The 15,995-nt window shown below is 46.2% G+C and overlaps 1 protein-coding gene across 1 annotated transcript in view; it reads left to right on the top strand.

Moving 5' to 3' along the window:
- Window positions 1-2,838, top strand: part of LOC119160101 (serine/threonine-protein phosphatase PGAM5, mitochondrial) — a 9,926-nt gene extending 7,088 nt beyond the window's left edge. Inside the window, exons 4-5 of the mRNA XM_075885456.1 lie at window positions 1-32; window positions 2,465-2,838. The exon at window positions 1-32 is cut by the window's left edge and continues 99 nt beyond it. Of these exons, the coding sequence (XP_075741571.1) occupies window positions 1-32; window positions 2,465-2,612 (180 nt within the window). The 3' untranslated portion in view covers window positions 2,613-2,838. The remainder of the gene's footprint in view (window positions 33-2,464) is intronic.
- The last annotated feature ends 13,157 nt before the right edge of the window (window positions 2,839-15,995 follow it).

Genomic DNA, 15,995 nt, shown 5'->3' with positions numbered 1-15,995 from the left:
CACACGAACGTGATTCGCTACTGGGTGTGCAGGTATAATTATGCATCGCCTGACCTGAGTGAACGTATACCTGATTGTGACGTATAGTTTCGGAGTCCGACGTGATCTCGAACCATATAGTCACTGCAAGGCAAGGGTCAGACTTGCAAAGTCTAGAGAGATGCAGTGAAACCCAAAAAGCAGCCAAAAGGAAAAACAAATCTTAAAAGGGCTCTGCAAGGATTTTTTGAGTTAAAACGGAATAATCTCACTGTTATCGCATGCCGCTTCACGAATGACATGCCGCAAATTTTTTCCGGATTCATTGAGTACGATCGCAGTTAGAGATTTAATTGTCACACGCATAGAAATCTTTCTCTCTCCTCTCGTATCGGCGAGCGTGCTGAAAGCTGCACAGGCGCGGGGATCACAACGGGGCAAGACCGTGCGTCCCTTCGAGTGCGCGAATCGTAACCTCGATCACTTTTTCTTTTTTCTTCGATCGCAGCCCTTACTCAGTGATCGCGAGCGCGCGCGAGACGTACCGTGCACGCTTCCTCCCCGATAGTGTATATGACGCAGTAATTTGGCCATTGACGTCACTCGTAGAGAGAAGAGGGAGCGATTTATAGCCGACTTGGAGAATAAATTGTAGCTTGTATGCCGTGTGCTGCGCTGTAATATCTGGATTGCGTGTTCTCGGGAGCCTCGACTATACAGATCGTCGCCGTTTTCTGACCATGCTCAAGAGGTGTTGCTGAGCCCCTTAGATCTGCGCATGCTCGATAAAAAGCTGAACAGAGGCTGAATTCGAGGCGCTTTTCTGTGCTCTTACCATTGGTCTGCCGACTTCTTTGTTATCTCTACTGCGTTAGTAATATTTTATTTTTATTTCTTCATTTTTGCAACAATACAAGATTTTTGCTAATGGCAAAAGTCGATGTTATAAGAAACGTCACCTGACTAGGCCTCCAGCACCATAAGGCACTCTTATGCAAGGTTCTCTCGTACGAAACAATTCTTTTTCGTAAGAGACTTTTTTTAAACACGAGCTGGGACCCGCAAATCACGTGGATGCAGCAAAGTGGATGCGCAGCTTATGCGTTTCGACACACGATGCGCGTGGGTGGTCGTGCGACGCTTTCGGGTCGATGCCGGTTTTCCCGCTAAAAGTTACGTTCCCTCGAGCACCGCAAACTGACCAGAGGGACGCGGCAGTGCGTTGCTCGCACTGCTGCGTCCCGAATTCATTGACGTTAATTGTGAGGGGCACGCCGGACACGGACGCGTCCCCCGTGATGCCCGGCCACAACCCACCCGCTCATGCAGTGAAGGAAACGCGCGCATGGCGTTCCACTTTGACCGACCCCGTCTCATTACTGAGTTTCGATTTACCAAGTCCCGGATCACTCGCCGCCGGACCGCGGACGCCTCGTCTCATAGGTGGCTACGTCACGTTCACGTGATCTAAAAGTCCCGAGCCAAACCAGAGTGGCCTCGGGCTATCTGCGCGCTTGATGCTGACTGCATCCGCTGTGGCATTTGCTATGCCATTTGCTCCCTCCATAGCTGTGACACAGGCCCCAATGCCGACCCGATTTCAACCTACACAGTAGTTAGGTAGTGAGTTATACCTATTTCTGTTGTGATGCAACTTACTGTAAGTGAACTACTCGAGCGCGTGCGCATCGTAGACCGGCGCGGTCGTTCGACCGCTGTTTCTCCTAGCGAGTATAACGCGTGTTTGCCCGACCCTCGGGAATGCGCACATGCTCGACGTCGCTCAGAACACCGATGACAAGAACTGGGTGCGCAAACAATGCGAAATCCAGAAACATGCGAGAAGCGGACAGAAAAGCAAAGAGAGAGCAAGAGCGCATTGAAAATTTCCCGTGTCTAACTTAAGATGGCCGCACAGCATGCGCACCGCGCTGTCGTCTGCCAGCTGCGCGAAAGAAATAGTTCGGGCGGTCCCGGGCCGCCCGCAGGCCACCAGGCACGCGAAAGACGAACATACGGGCGAGTGATCCCGGACCAGTGGGCGGAGCTTCCAGTTGGTCCCCGAAAAAAACGAATCTGGTGCCGGTGTCCGGGGCCGTATGGAGCCGTCCGGGACGTGTAAATCGATGAAGCTCACTGTACGGTGCCTATAGTGTCCACCAGAGGATTGTAAATTCATTTATAATCAGGGATGTTAGGATATACCGGTACAGAATAGAAATAAAACAGCCATCCCAATGAACGAGTATTGTAGTTTCTCTCTCTACAATGGCGCAGTCGACAGGACTCGAACTTTCGCGGGGAAACTTCAATGGATTTAAGTGTGATGATCTGAAGTCGCGATATTCAAGCTTGTAAGCTGATAAGGAATCGCAATAAAGGAAGCGAACTGCTCTTTTCATGCTTGCCTATTGGTCTCTGACGTATATATGCTCGAGAGAGATAAAATGGAAAGTCTATATAATGGCGTCGTGCGTTTGCGCAGGGCACTTCAACTTCCACCCGAAGCCTGGTTGCGCCTGTCATTGCCCCACTGCAGCACGTCGGTCGTGAAAATCACGCCGATAGGGGACGTTTCTCTGCAGGCACTCGGGTGTGTTGGACACATGCCCATGGAGATGATCACAAAGTGACGCTTCGCCGAGGCTCGCAAAAAATCGCAATAAAGATGCCATTGTTGCGTCACATTCTTCCATGGCAGCAACGCGTTTCGCGATAGTTGTTCTCGAGCGTGCAAGTGTATCCGACATACAGTAAATTAGGTGAAGAAAAGGTTACAATAATTGCCCTTAACTGTATACATATAGTTTAAACTAAGTATGACGTAGGTGGAAACGAATTAAAGTGAATGAAAAATCACTCCGTCGTCGGTATTCGAACCCTCAACCTTCTTATTACTCCTTCGAAGTACGCGCTGTTGTCTATTGGATGCATTTGGCTGTGTCTGACCAATGGAAGGAGGCTTCAGAAAAAATCCCCTCTACATTCGATTCTCAACACCCGTCTACATCTCCCGAATTAAACTATGTATGCTACTATACTGTTTAACAAACGTTTATATTCGGCACAACTTTTGGAGCCATTAAAATGCAAAACAGGACATTGACAAGTAACAAGAAATTGCCCACGTATTTTTAATAAATGCGGCTATTGGCATGTGGCCATTTTGCCACGTCAACTCAAAATAAAATTACACCCAAACACTAATAGCGAGTGGTAACGATAATTGATATAGCAAACAACGTCCAGATTGTGTACACGGTTTGGAATGTCGTGCGTTCACTTCTCCGAGCCGGTGTACCAGGAGCTTGTGGCGGGGTGGTCGCTTGACCTCGCTGGGCGGTCACCGTCGGCTTCAATGGACAGCTCGTCGGAGTAGTCGTCTCCAGAGTGTTCTCGGTGACCAGTCGATGTCTGGGCTTGAGCATGCACTTCATCGGACGCAACCGCTGCCTCCCTCTCCTTTCTCATGTAAAATCCCTGCTGGTAGACAATCAAGGGGCTCACGAACGCCACCTGCACACGCGAAAACGCATTGGGTGACACATTTGGAGGTGACACAATAGAAAGTTCACATGCATGGACGGATGAGGATTGAGATGCTGATGCTGTTAGCAACTCGTCACGAAGTAGCCGTTCGAGGACACTCCATGTACCAGACTGGTGCCACTTGGAGTTTACCGTGTCTTATCCAAAAAACTGGGCGCGCTACTACGGACACGATAAGGAAGTCAGCGCTGCCCTGTCAAAAGAACTTCATCCGGTGTGAGGCCCCCGGAACAGCTTATTGCTCTCACATAGTACAATACCTAGTGCCACTGCTAGTACTCTAAATCGTTACCCGCTTTTGCTAAAAGTGAAGAAAGACGAAAGCAAACTTGCGCATGTCTATGCATTGTGGAACAAATTTTATCCTTCGGAGGGATTACTTTAGGTTATAGCCACAGGGAGGTTTTCTCTGCTGTGTGCGAACATAAGGGCAACAAAGAGATTACCCTGTTAGCCTATTGTTATTATTTACGGCTACGAGACTACCTGAATGCCTAACTTAGCACACTTGATGATCCTGCCGCCCGGTTCTTGGCCGATCCCCCTTTGTGGGCGAGTGCCAGTAAAGCCGAAGGTTCATCATCATCATGTGAAACAATCAATCCGGAATGCGTAGGTGTCTATGTGAAAGATAAATGTTAATGTATTGGGGCTTTTCCTAGTGCAACTTAATCGACAGTTCTCTCACAAATGCGCAAACACTGCTATAGGTATGCCGGGTCGGTTACCAATCTCTTATGCTCCAATGATATCTGGTTAATGTGCTGTAGGTGAGCGTTTAGCGAAGGCGTGTATTTCACAGGCTAGAGGAAATAAGCAGTAGATACCGCGTTAGCCGCGTAGATAACACGTCATTAATATTGTGTCAAAACACGGAAAAAGAAGCCCTTGAGTGTGTATATATATATATATATATATATATATATATATATATATATATATATATATATATATATATATATATATATATATATATATATATATATATATCTGTGGAAGAGATGAGACAACTTAGCGTCGTCTTAATTTTATTTCCAACGGTTTAACGGTTGCGACCGGTGGACCGGTCTTCGTCAGGGTTTGCAAACAAGTCGCCGCATACCCCCACGCGTGCCAGATAGGTTCGAATATTGCATGGGCATGCGCGGATAAGTTCTCGTGCCTTCTTTGTTTTCCGCTGGAGTGCACATCGTCAGATTTCAGTCGGTATTTCCGTTGTCTTAACTTCGTTTTTGTGTTAGTGTTTACACTCCGTGTATTTAATACGAATGCTTGCCAACTACCTCAGCTCTCGGTAATTCTAAGTTTACAATGTGTACTATTGCTTGGGGGAACCCCCTCGTCTGCGTCTCTCACCTTGTTGTTGCTCCTCCACTTCTCACATCGTGTCCTAGAATGCACGCCAATCACTACATTCCCCATGTACCGGCACGGCTTAGAGCTCTACCTTAGCAGAGCACATGATTCGTCAACCATTTGTTCTAAACGCAGTTGAGCTACATCACAGTTCGCAGCTTCAGAGGCACTCCAAGAACGAAGGCCCGCTAATCAATATATATATATATATATATATATATATATATATATATATATATATATATATATATATATATATATATATATATATATATATATATATATAGCGTGTGCTTGGGTCGTCTTGCTGTCACCAAAAGGTAATAATGTATATTTAGTGCGACGTTCATTTTCTTACCATCGCGTAATAGGTGCTTCTGGTTCAGAAACAGCGTGCGCAACATGGCATAGCATTCTTGAGAGAAGTGACTGAGACCTTGCTTTTTAGAGAAAGCAGAGTACATGAACGTGGGCAAAGGAAACCAGCAGATCAATTATAACTGCTAGGCAACACCTCAAAAATAGAGGAAACTTTTTATCGCGCGGCTCTCCGTTACATGAGCTCAATCTTCGTCTTGGCAGCTACCGCAATCCTGGAGTAAATCCGCATCTTTGTTTTATGCCACGCCGCATGCGCCTTTCATATCTAGCGAAAAACTCGCAAAATGCCTTTCAATGCCGGAAACTTTTGTGTTGACTGTATTGTTTGATACGGCTGCTGTACCAAGACACCAGGGCGCAGCACAGGAAAATAAAGAAAAGCGTGGATAGAGATTAAGAAGTGAGTCTCACCTCAATGACGGCAGTGAGGAATATGAACATCCCTACGTTTCCCAGGGTCAACTGCGTCGTAGAACAAGTAAAACGAGTGTATAGTGCATGCGTGAGCACTCGAATGCTGATCTGAAGGTCGCTAGATTAAATCCCTGCGGCAGCGGCCGCATTTCGAAGGTGACAAAATTCTACAGAGTCTCACGTGCTTACATTTGGGCGCACGTCAATTGAAGAAACCCAGGTAGACGAAGTTTTCGGAGCCCTCCGACTACAGCGTCTATAATAATCATATCGTGGTCTTGGGATGTAAAACGCTAATATATGATCGCGCACTGGCTTTGGCGATACCGTAACAATGTCAATGTAGACAAGCGCGCAAGCCAGAACCCACGGGAGCTACAGGTAAGAAAGATGTACTTGTGCCCTTATCGATCGACGTGTAGAATATTAAGGATGTAGTTAATACACGGAGAGAGATTGATCTCTGTGTTTTTACAACTTCGTGCAGATGTTTGTTATTCTGTAGCCAGATTAAATCGCACACAGTTTATTAGAAATATAAAGTATTACTAAGTTAAGTTTCCGCCTCTCAGTGGCACATCCAGGGTGTGACATACCACACCATAATGCTTCCCCTCCTCCGAGATTTTTTCGGCAATAGCACACACAGCAAGAAATGACACTCAGCCATAACTGCCTGCACGCCCCCCCCCCCCCCCACTACAGATCAAAAAGCACCGCCCCCCTTTTTACCCCCCCAAAAATGTTTCTGCACGTGATTCCCTCAAATTACATGGGGGTCGTTACATGCAGCCGCTGGTGGTGGGGTATTGAAACCACGATCCCGAGATAAGCAAAGCAGAAGCGAGTTATAGGAACAAAAAGATAGCGCTGGGTGACGGGACGCTACTACCAGACGACGAAATATCGAGCCAAATGAAACGGACCATGCAGGTAGGCGCATTTCGTACGCACCTCTTCAGGATGCAGAGCAATGAGCTGGTAAGCGTCCGCCTTGAACGATGCCTTCGAAGAAAGAGGTAGAAAAAAAAGAGACAGAGAGACAAAGTATAATCTCACTACTGGGAAAACTGAGACTGTGCGTAAGCATACTATTTAAAATTTTAGTTATTTAACGCATGGAAGTTCTAACGTACCTTAACTACAATTTAGCGAGGCTTGTCAATCAGCAGTGACGTACTTGTAAAAGTTATCAAGCCACCGCTATTCAACATTGGTAATTATTTATCCACCGTTAGCGTACCAACACTAGCTGGGTTTAGACTTATAAAGAAGAACATTAGCCAATACTCGATAACTCTTATCTTCTCATGCTTATTATGAGAAGCGGTTTAATAATGAGTGCAAAACGGATTGTTGCAGTGATAGATTTTTTAGATGTTTTTTTTATTATTACAATAGCAGTTATACAGACACACTAGGCACATTTCTGCCGTTGTCGTCGGTTTTTTCTTTTTGTATAAAGCGCAAATAGATAACGCCACCCTGCACGTCATATGCTCTGTGTGCGAGTGAAAGCTTGCGGAAGCTGCAGACGAAGTTTGCTCAAGCAGAAATGCTATGCGCCAGCGGGCTCCGTTGGACGAAGGAGCATGAAGGGGTCACCGGTGAGGGGCTGCGTCGCTCAGGTAGCAACTGCGATCATTGATCAAAATTGCGTGGTCGTGCGCGCTTTTTCTGGTTGGTAGTGAACGGCTGCTATCCTTGTACGTTCTGTGCTCCCAAAAACTTCACATTGAGATGACGGACAGCATACAAAGCGTGTCGCCCTTTGGAGTGGCCTTAACCCGCAGGGTGCGGGTTCGAATCCCGGCAGCGGCGGCTGCATTTCCGATGGAGGCGGAAATGTTGTAGGCCCGTGTGCTCAGATTTGGGTGCACGTTAAAGAACCCCAGGTGGTCTAAATTTCCGGAGCCCTCCACTACGGCGTCTCTCATAATCATATAGTGGTTTTGGGACGTTAAACCCCACAAATCAATCAATCAATTGGAGTGGCCTTAATCCCCTACGCCAATAATTTGTAGCCTGTACGTGAGATCAGCTACTAAGAGAGCTTGCTATATTTTTACTTCATAGACGGCTCGAATTGGTTATTATCTCGTTCTTTGCTTCGGCCTTACCATGAAACTATGTTTCCTTTCTACTCACGCTGTACAGGTCTATTGATCCTGGTGTAAAAGCGTGCAGGATTGTAGCCACGAGGCGTCCTAGAATGGCCGTCGAGCTGAATATCATGAGTCTCAAGTTGTCCTGGTATAGGAGACAGATAAGGCCGTTTAGATTGAGTTGTATCTTCAATATGATCGATATTTTGTAAGCAGGAAATTCTCACTAACACCACTGAGTCTAGATGCGATTGTTAGGTTTTATATACCTAGGATAATGTTTGTTCATGGGTCTACAAAAAAATAATATTTTATGCGCAGGTCGCGCGTTATTGATGTAATTTTACTTTAGCGCAGCAGGAAATGAGACAATTAGAGAAAGATAGGAACATTGCGAATCATTCCGCGGAGTACAGAGAAGATAACGTTACTTTTCCAAAAGCAGTGCTCTTAGGCAACTCCTATAGGCGCGACTGAAGTATTTGGTTCAGTAAGTGTGAGTGCGCAAAAAGCGAAAGTTGGGCTATTTTGTGGTTCACACTTGGATGTCAAAACAGCACAGATACACAGACACGGAAGGAAGACGAGACGTCAAGGCGCCGAAGGTGCGTAAGTTTTGTTAGTTTTAGCGCCAAGGTATGTAAGGTGCACCGCTCCTTATCGGAAAGCCTTCGCTCAACTTCCAGATCGTGCCACCGCGATGATTTATTTCAAGTCACTTGTTTCACTTCTCAACGTTGGAATCTGCATATCGTATCTATGCCTGGAATCAACCGAACTCACTATGCTAAGGCCTGTCTCGTGTAGCTATGTGTTTAATAAAGGAAGAATAAAGAAACTCTCATGGTATCTGCACCTGAGAAGCGGAGATGATCCACAAGACGACGAATCCCAGGTTCATAGTCCTTAGAAAGCAGGTGAATCCGTGGGTCAGCCAGATGTACGGGCGCCCTAGCGGACGAAGTCGTGTTAAATCAGGACAGCTAGTATTTTATGATACACGTTTACGCTTCACCATCTGAGGTAATAGAGCGTTGAAGCGAGACACTAAATAAAAAAAAAACATGCAAGTGAGATATCGCGAAAGGGGCATAATTCATTTCGTCGGTATGCATTATTAACGCTGTTTGCCCGCCGCAGTGAGAAAATGCGTACGAAAATATTTGACTTCGATTTTGAAGTTTTCGTCCCTGAGCGTCGCCGAGCCAGCCTCACCGCAATGGGCATTACCCGACAAGTCAACACAGTTTAAAACTTTTGGTTGGAGTCAAAATCATCTCCCAGTTTGCCGAGTTTGCGAATTGCGCATGATTCAGGCAGCCTAAATCTCAGACTTCATTGTCGTGGTAACTGGACGACAATTGACGAGCAATTGACAGACAATTGACAGATCTCCTGCTAAGTACGTCACGGGTTGCCGTCTCCCCGTGACGTCAGCAGCAATGACACTTCAATGAAGCCGCCCGCTCGATATCGAAACTGCAGGCCCTTTTTTCGTGGTAGCGGTGTGAAAAATACATTTGATGAATTTCCTGCCACCGTAGTGTTTTTTTGGGGGGGGGAGGGGGGGTTCCGACACACGTGTTTTTGTTTGGAGCAGTAACCTAAAAATATTTAAAATTAGCGCGAGTGTGAATTTCGTGTACTCACTGTTCTCTTCGCACATCATAGCGGACTGGAGCATAAACCCCACATCTGTAGACAGGAGGCCAACATTGACTTGCTGCAAGAAAGCCGCAAAGCGCAGGTAAACATATTTTGTCGCCGCAGATGTTTGTCGTCGCTTGCATAATCGATTTCGCCTTCCGCCATGAAAACACTTCTTACAATGCGTGCCATTCGAAAGGCCCATCGGGTTGTGTTCGTAAAGGTACGAGAACAGGGTGACACTTTTGTGTTTATTCCGATCACCTAATTTCGGTTGCGCACTTACTTCCGGTTTAAAGAATATTCGTAAAAAGTCTTCTAAAAAAACTGACACGAAAGCGATGGTTCTGGTTCAACATGACAGTTATACTGGGCAGATAAGACACTAAAGCATACGCGACAAACTACACAGTAATACCTCGATGCTATAAAGCTCGCGGGGGTCACCAAAAGTATTCGTATCCCCAGAAAACATGAAAAAGTTACAACAAAGCTGGCGTGCCATTAAAATTTCTTGTCTCTTGGGGTCTCAGTATCTTACTAGCACTCGTAAATATATGCCACTGGTAAATAACGAACCAGACAGGCTGGGATCCGTAACAGCTAGTGGCCCCTTCCAAATCTTAGTACGCTTTTTTTTTGCGCGACGCCAAAGTATACGTCGGCAAAAACTGCACAAGGAGCACTTTGCACGCGTGATAGATGAAAGCCGTAAATTTCACGACCAGTGTCCTTTGTTTATTGTTTTAATATTATTTGGTCGGAGTGTTGTTGGGGATGTTCTTCGGTACATTTACGGCTATGTCTGCAAAACTGAGACGTTTGCTCTAAATTAGGAAGCCTCCCGTGCTAATCGGAGAGCTAACAGACTTGTTTTCCTCAAAGCAGTTGCTTTCCTGAACAAAAGACAAGACTGCTTGTCGGAGCGATGGAGTTTCTGAATAAGCACAGGGACTCGTTTCTGTTGCTATACACAAGACCCACCGACGCATTTCCCTTTCTGGTTCCTGAATGCAGTAGTTACCGACTGCAAGTTCGGCTTAGACACGCTTCTTCTAGCTAGTTGCAAGAGTAGACCATGCATACGGCCAAAATTTCAGAGCCTAGCTATGGCCTAAAAATAAATAAATGAATAAATAAAGAAAAGGAAAGCTTCCGCTATAGGCGCCCACATGCTCCACTGTCACCCAACCTTCCGGACACAATGCGAACCGCGCTATTTATTTTTTTTTCAGTTTAGTCAGAGCATGCAGCAGTTGTTAGGCCTACAGCCGCTATGTCGGAATGATAACGCTTGCGTAATCCTGTGTTGAGGCTGGACCGTTGTAAATTGGTCTAATGCATTGTCGTCAGTATCGATTCTTCAGCTATCTAGAGAAACAACGATTTTACTAAGCGATACACGTATACACTATAGGGCCAAAGACAGCTCGTCAACAGCGTTTCTCGGTAATTGGCCCTGTGGATTGCCGTAAACTTGCTGTAGAGATTGCATTTAAATAGAACCATCGGCGAAAAAGAGCGGACAACGTCGTCTGTCTGTGAAGGCGTACTTACCACGTATGCAAGTGCACATATCCGCGCAGTTTCCCTGCTCTTGCATGATGCGCATACCATGATGATGAGGGACGACCATAGAGTTTCCCACAATACTTACTAGAGGGAACACTGGTGCTAGTGTCTATGGGAGTTGCAACACACAGCGCTTCAGCGAGCATGGGAATGATTGGTCGTACACACATTTGCCTAATTTCCGTACTTCTGGCCTGCTTCTGGCTCCGTGTGTGTTCGTGTGGCTTGGAGTTGTTTTTTCACGAAAACATAAATTAGCAAATGTTCAACGTTCGCGCTTCACAACCTCATTCTTTTAAGCTTACTATTTTGAATCAAGTCCCTAAGTTCAAAAGGTTTCGTTCTTTCTTTCAAAACAAAACCGTAGCCAGTAATAAACAAAGCCGCAAGTACGATTCGCCGCCCGCAAGTACGAAGACTAGGCAAATGTCAGCACTACCCATCATTCCCATGGTCACCGAACGATCGTAGCGCCAGAGTGCCCTGTAGTTAATTTTGGGAAACTCTATGGGGGCGATTGCCCTGAAAAAACATGGCGCGTGCCTCCGTCCTGGGAATTGGTGTAACACAAGAGTCAAACGATATATTCGCAGAAATAGTGCTTATTGTTTAGTAATACGTGAGAGCCTGCACGATTTCTGTTGACGTTTGGCAGCACCGTTTGATCGAGAATGCATAGACATGGTCGTCTATAGTGGCACATCTCCGTCGCCACTACTAATGCCCATGATCATGCTTTAACCGTTGGGACAGCTAAAGGTGTCAACATATACCTGCACACAGCGTATCTTGAATCACGGGTAATTAATCATTACTCCTAAATGCCTGGTTTTCAAATTGCTTTATTGTTTGTTCAAATTATCTACTTCATTTTCTATATGCATAGTTTCTATTTGTCGATTTCTAATATTTAATTTTTTTTCTTCACCACTTTCATCATTTTAACAGGCGTGAGCTAACAAAATTGAAGTATTTTTTTAGAACTACCATTAGAGTTTTGCGCCCACCCGCCCACCTGCCTTTTTTTGTTGCCTAATTTCGCAGCTTGGATGTTCCCAGATTTTAGGTTCTATTCTGCTCTACTATGCGTAATAAAGAATTGTACACGGCATGCACGTCTTCAAAGAGTCGTCAATTAAATCGAAAAACGGCACGGTGTGCGCTCCTGAGTAATATGCTAATGAGAGCCTCATCGAGAATTGTAGCTAGATAACATTAGCACAAGTTTATTTGCCGAAAGAACCCCAAGTTAAAGAACCCTAAGTGGTTGATACTTTCTGAGCACTCCCCTCGGCCTTCCTCAGAATCATAACCTGGTTTGGGCACGTTAAACCATAGCAATCATTATTATAAGTTTGTCTGCGGCACGATTTTAATACTCATCTGTTGCTATTTACTACGCGAACATTCTACAGTTGTTACACGTTGCATTTCCGATCGCCATCGAGCCGCATTGGGGTGAAATCCTTCGGCGATTCACTCCGTGTGGCCGTTTGCACCGAAGAGCGAATCTCTATCCAAACACACGGTCCGGTAGGCCCTGATTACGATAGTCAATGCAGTGTGTGCCAACCGGCCGTATTACTTTGGCAATTTTGAATGCACTAACATGCTGCTAGTGGCGCCCTGCTGTGGTCAAGATGGCAATCTTAAGCTAAGCGGGAGACAGACCTTAACGAAGCACAGCAGAGGTACACAAAGGACAATCGCTTCTGAGTGTACATGCTTCGTCCTCATGTTTTTTTTTTTCACGATTTATAAGGATGTACGTGCTTTGTTGCATTGTTAGCAATTTTATTTCCCGGTGAAAACACCATTTACGATTCCATTGCTAAGCTGTATGACCCTTCACTGCTGCTGTCAAATCGTGCATCAATACTTGAAGCCCGCGCACTTAAATTTAGGTTCACGTTGAAAAGCCTCGTGAAGGATGTCAGAATTCCGGGAGTCCTCCTCTACGCGGTGTCCTGCATCGTGGTTTTCGACCGTCACGGTAACGCATACAAATGTGGGTGAATGGCAGAGTTTCGTAGCCGGCAACGTTATCGCCTGTATATAACGAAGCATCAAGTAGGCACACCGGAGGGGCCCAATATATAGGTATTTTCTATAAGCGGGGAACCACGTGAGTTTGAAATAACACACAATAATATCAGGTGGCAGCGGTACCACGCTCTTGTAGAGTGACTAGATGCTCGCTACTGTGCTCAGAGTGAAGACACCTGCGTCGTCTGCTACGGCGGCCGCCATTATCGCTCCCGCTGTACACCGGTTGCGCTGTGGCGGGAAGTGGTTCACTATCTTGACGTGAATGGTTGTTGCACTTAGGAGCGCCACATCCAGGCATGCCAGGCGAAAGAAAGTGGCACGTGAGCCCTACAGCTTGGCGAAGACGCTTCAGGCACTACAATAGTGGAGTAAACAGTACAACAGGTGGCAGCACCTCTGAGCGGGGGCACGCGCATCGAGGCACCCTAGATCTTGCTAAGCAGGGTGAATGTGACAGCGAAAGCTCACGCCCGACTCGCGTTGCAATGCGGGGCAGTTCAAAGTACCATATCGCCGATGGAAGCGTAAATTTAAGGGCTTCTTTTCTTTGTTAGGCACAATAATGTCACGTGGCAGGAATTCACCGGAGCCACGAAGACGAGGAGGAAGAATTAAGGGGGCGCGAGGAGCGAGCAGTCGTGGGGCTGACCGTCCTGTCCTTTGCGCTGGACAACGCATCTATAATGAGAATCAACAGACAGTGATGCTAGGAGAGTATGGGTGATGCTATTAGAAGTAATTGTGATGTAAATGGCAAGAAAGAAAAGTGGACGAAAGGATACGTTGCCACTGTCAGGGTCCAAACCTGTGACCTTTGAATGACCCTACCGGTGGCAAGTTACGGCAAGTTGGGATACGTGAAGAAGTGTTAAACCGGAAACTTTCAAGTTAAACAAGGAAGTTTAATCAAGTTTTCATGGCTAGCATGCTCGCAGTTCTGTGATAAACAAACATGATAAAGAGAACAGAGTCATTGAGGCCTTGTTCATGAAAATGTACAACTTTACCATAACTGCGGTGCTATACGGCTGCATAACATATTTTGGTTTAGAGCGCGTTAGTGTCCCGTAAAGCTGCACTTTCAAGCTTTGTGTTGCAGTAGAAAAGTTACGTCGTAAGTAACCAAGCATCCAATTAGCACTAATAATAATTAATTACATATGCAGTGACCAGTTTACATTAGCCATGATGTGAACTACAAGATACTTGTAAGGACATGTTAGAAAAATTACAAAGATGACATGCTGCGGCGCAGCATTAGAAAGTGCGTACAACGTCGACCGAAACAAATTAAATCGCCCATCACGTCGAAATTTCCAAGTACTGATTTGAGTAAAAGACACTGAATTAAGTGTACTGATTCGTGGAAGTTGGTCGCCTGAAGACGCATCCGACCTGACTGGCAAAGTAGCTGGAGACGGAAATGATCCATGGTTTCCTGGACTAAGCAGACTGCTCGCATTGGGCGCAAAGCACTTTAGCGTTTTCTCAATAAATTTTATTTCGGTTTCTCCAATTTTAGTTAGTTGCAGGATTATCACAGGTATCTAAGTACGCAGGCTTTTATAAATACATCAAATATGCAACTTGGCGATGACAGACATGGTTGTCATGCGGGGATTCAGTATTAATACTGTTAAAATAATTCATTAATTAATGACAAGATACTGCAGGCCAACATCGTCGACCATGCAGACAAAATGGATAAAAACGAAAGTTATGCAATACTAAACGAATAATAAATGTTGTACACATTGTACATGATTCGCTCATTAAGTGGTCTTTTAAAGATTTGACAAATCTAGTTGACTGGAAGGTGGTCTCGGGGACACAGTTCCAGTCAGAAAAAGGCCTGCGGGAAACAAGTGCGTTTCAAAGTTTCCGTATTTTGTTATTACATATATTTCTTCGAAATGACTGAAAAAAAAAGAGAAGATGGTGCCACGATGACGGCAGTGCTTTGGTGCCCACGATGTCACTTCGCAGGCGCGTAAGCGACCGTCGGACTACCCACGCGACTAGGCGCTACCGAGCCGGCAGCGCGGGTCGCGGGAGTGTAACCTCGCGTGGGGCTACCCACACGACTGGGCGCTACCCACCCCGAAGGTCGAGCCTTGACGCCTTTAGGCGGAGACGTTACGACGGCTGGGCTGGCAGCCCTGCTGACGTTGCCGCCGGACCGAAGCCGTGGTGTAGTCGGACTGGGGACCGCGGGGCTGATGACCCTGGACGCCTGTGTGGTGAAGACGCAGAGTAGGAGAAGTCACAGGGCTGGCCACTATGAGCCGGGGTACAGGCTGTAGTCTGCGAAAGAGCCTATAAGTCGTCGTCGTCTTCATAACCGTAAACCTGACTGTGCCGACTGCACGGCTTGGGCATCTCCCATATTTTGCCAATCGACCCTACCAAAGCCCTACCAAACCCTACCCAAACCCCATTAAAATGGCATAGGGCATTACAGGAAACATGATAAAGGTGCATGGCTTTCCAATAAACAAGGAATTGTGTGGTAGGTCCGAGTTCCCGTGAAGTTAGTGGCTGCTAACACAATATAAATTGTTATAACGGCCGCTAAATTTTCTTGAACTGCGTGAAATGACTAGTATAGACGAGTAGGAATCAAGTTTCTGTGCGCGTTGGCGCTCCTTCAATTTCCTTTGTTCTTCCTCTCTGTTGCCCCGAGCGAATGACGCGTATGCGTCCCTCCTGCGAGCACAAAGAGCGCAGCCGGCCACCGGAGTCACAGCTCTGGACAGCGGGTTAGACCAGAGGGGTCACCGAAGCATAGAAGTGTCCGGCCATCTATAACGGCCCGAGGGCCCATCGTCGTCCTGTTTCCACTGCACCCACCCCACCACAGTCACTTAAAATATTCTTTCATGAATCAACAAAGCTGTTTAGCTAGCTACCTATACTCAAGTCACGAGGCAAAGGGTTACAATG

Source organism: Rhipicephalus microplus, unplaced genomic scaffold, assembly GCF_043290135.1.
Source record: "Rhipicephalus microplus isolate Deutch F79 unplaced genomic scaffold, USDA_Rmic scaffold_152, whole genome shotgun sequence".
Classification (NCBI taxonomy): Eukaryota; Metazoa; Arthropoda; class Arachnida; order Ixodida; family Ixodidae; genus Rhipicephalus; species Rhipicephalus microplus.
Note: the sequence above shows the minus strand (reverse complement) of the source record. Positions and strands in the feature narration are given on the sequence as shown.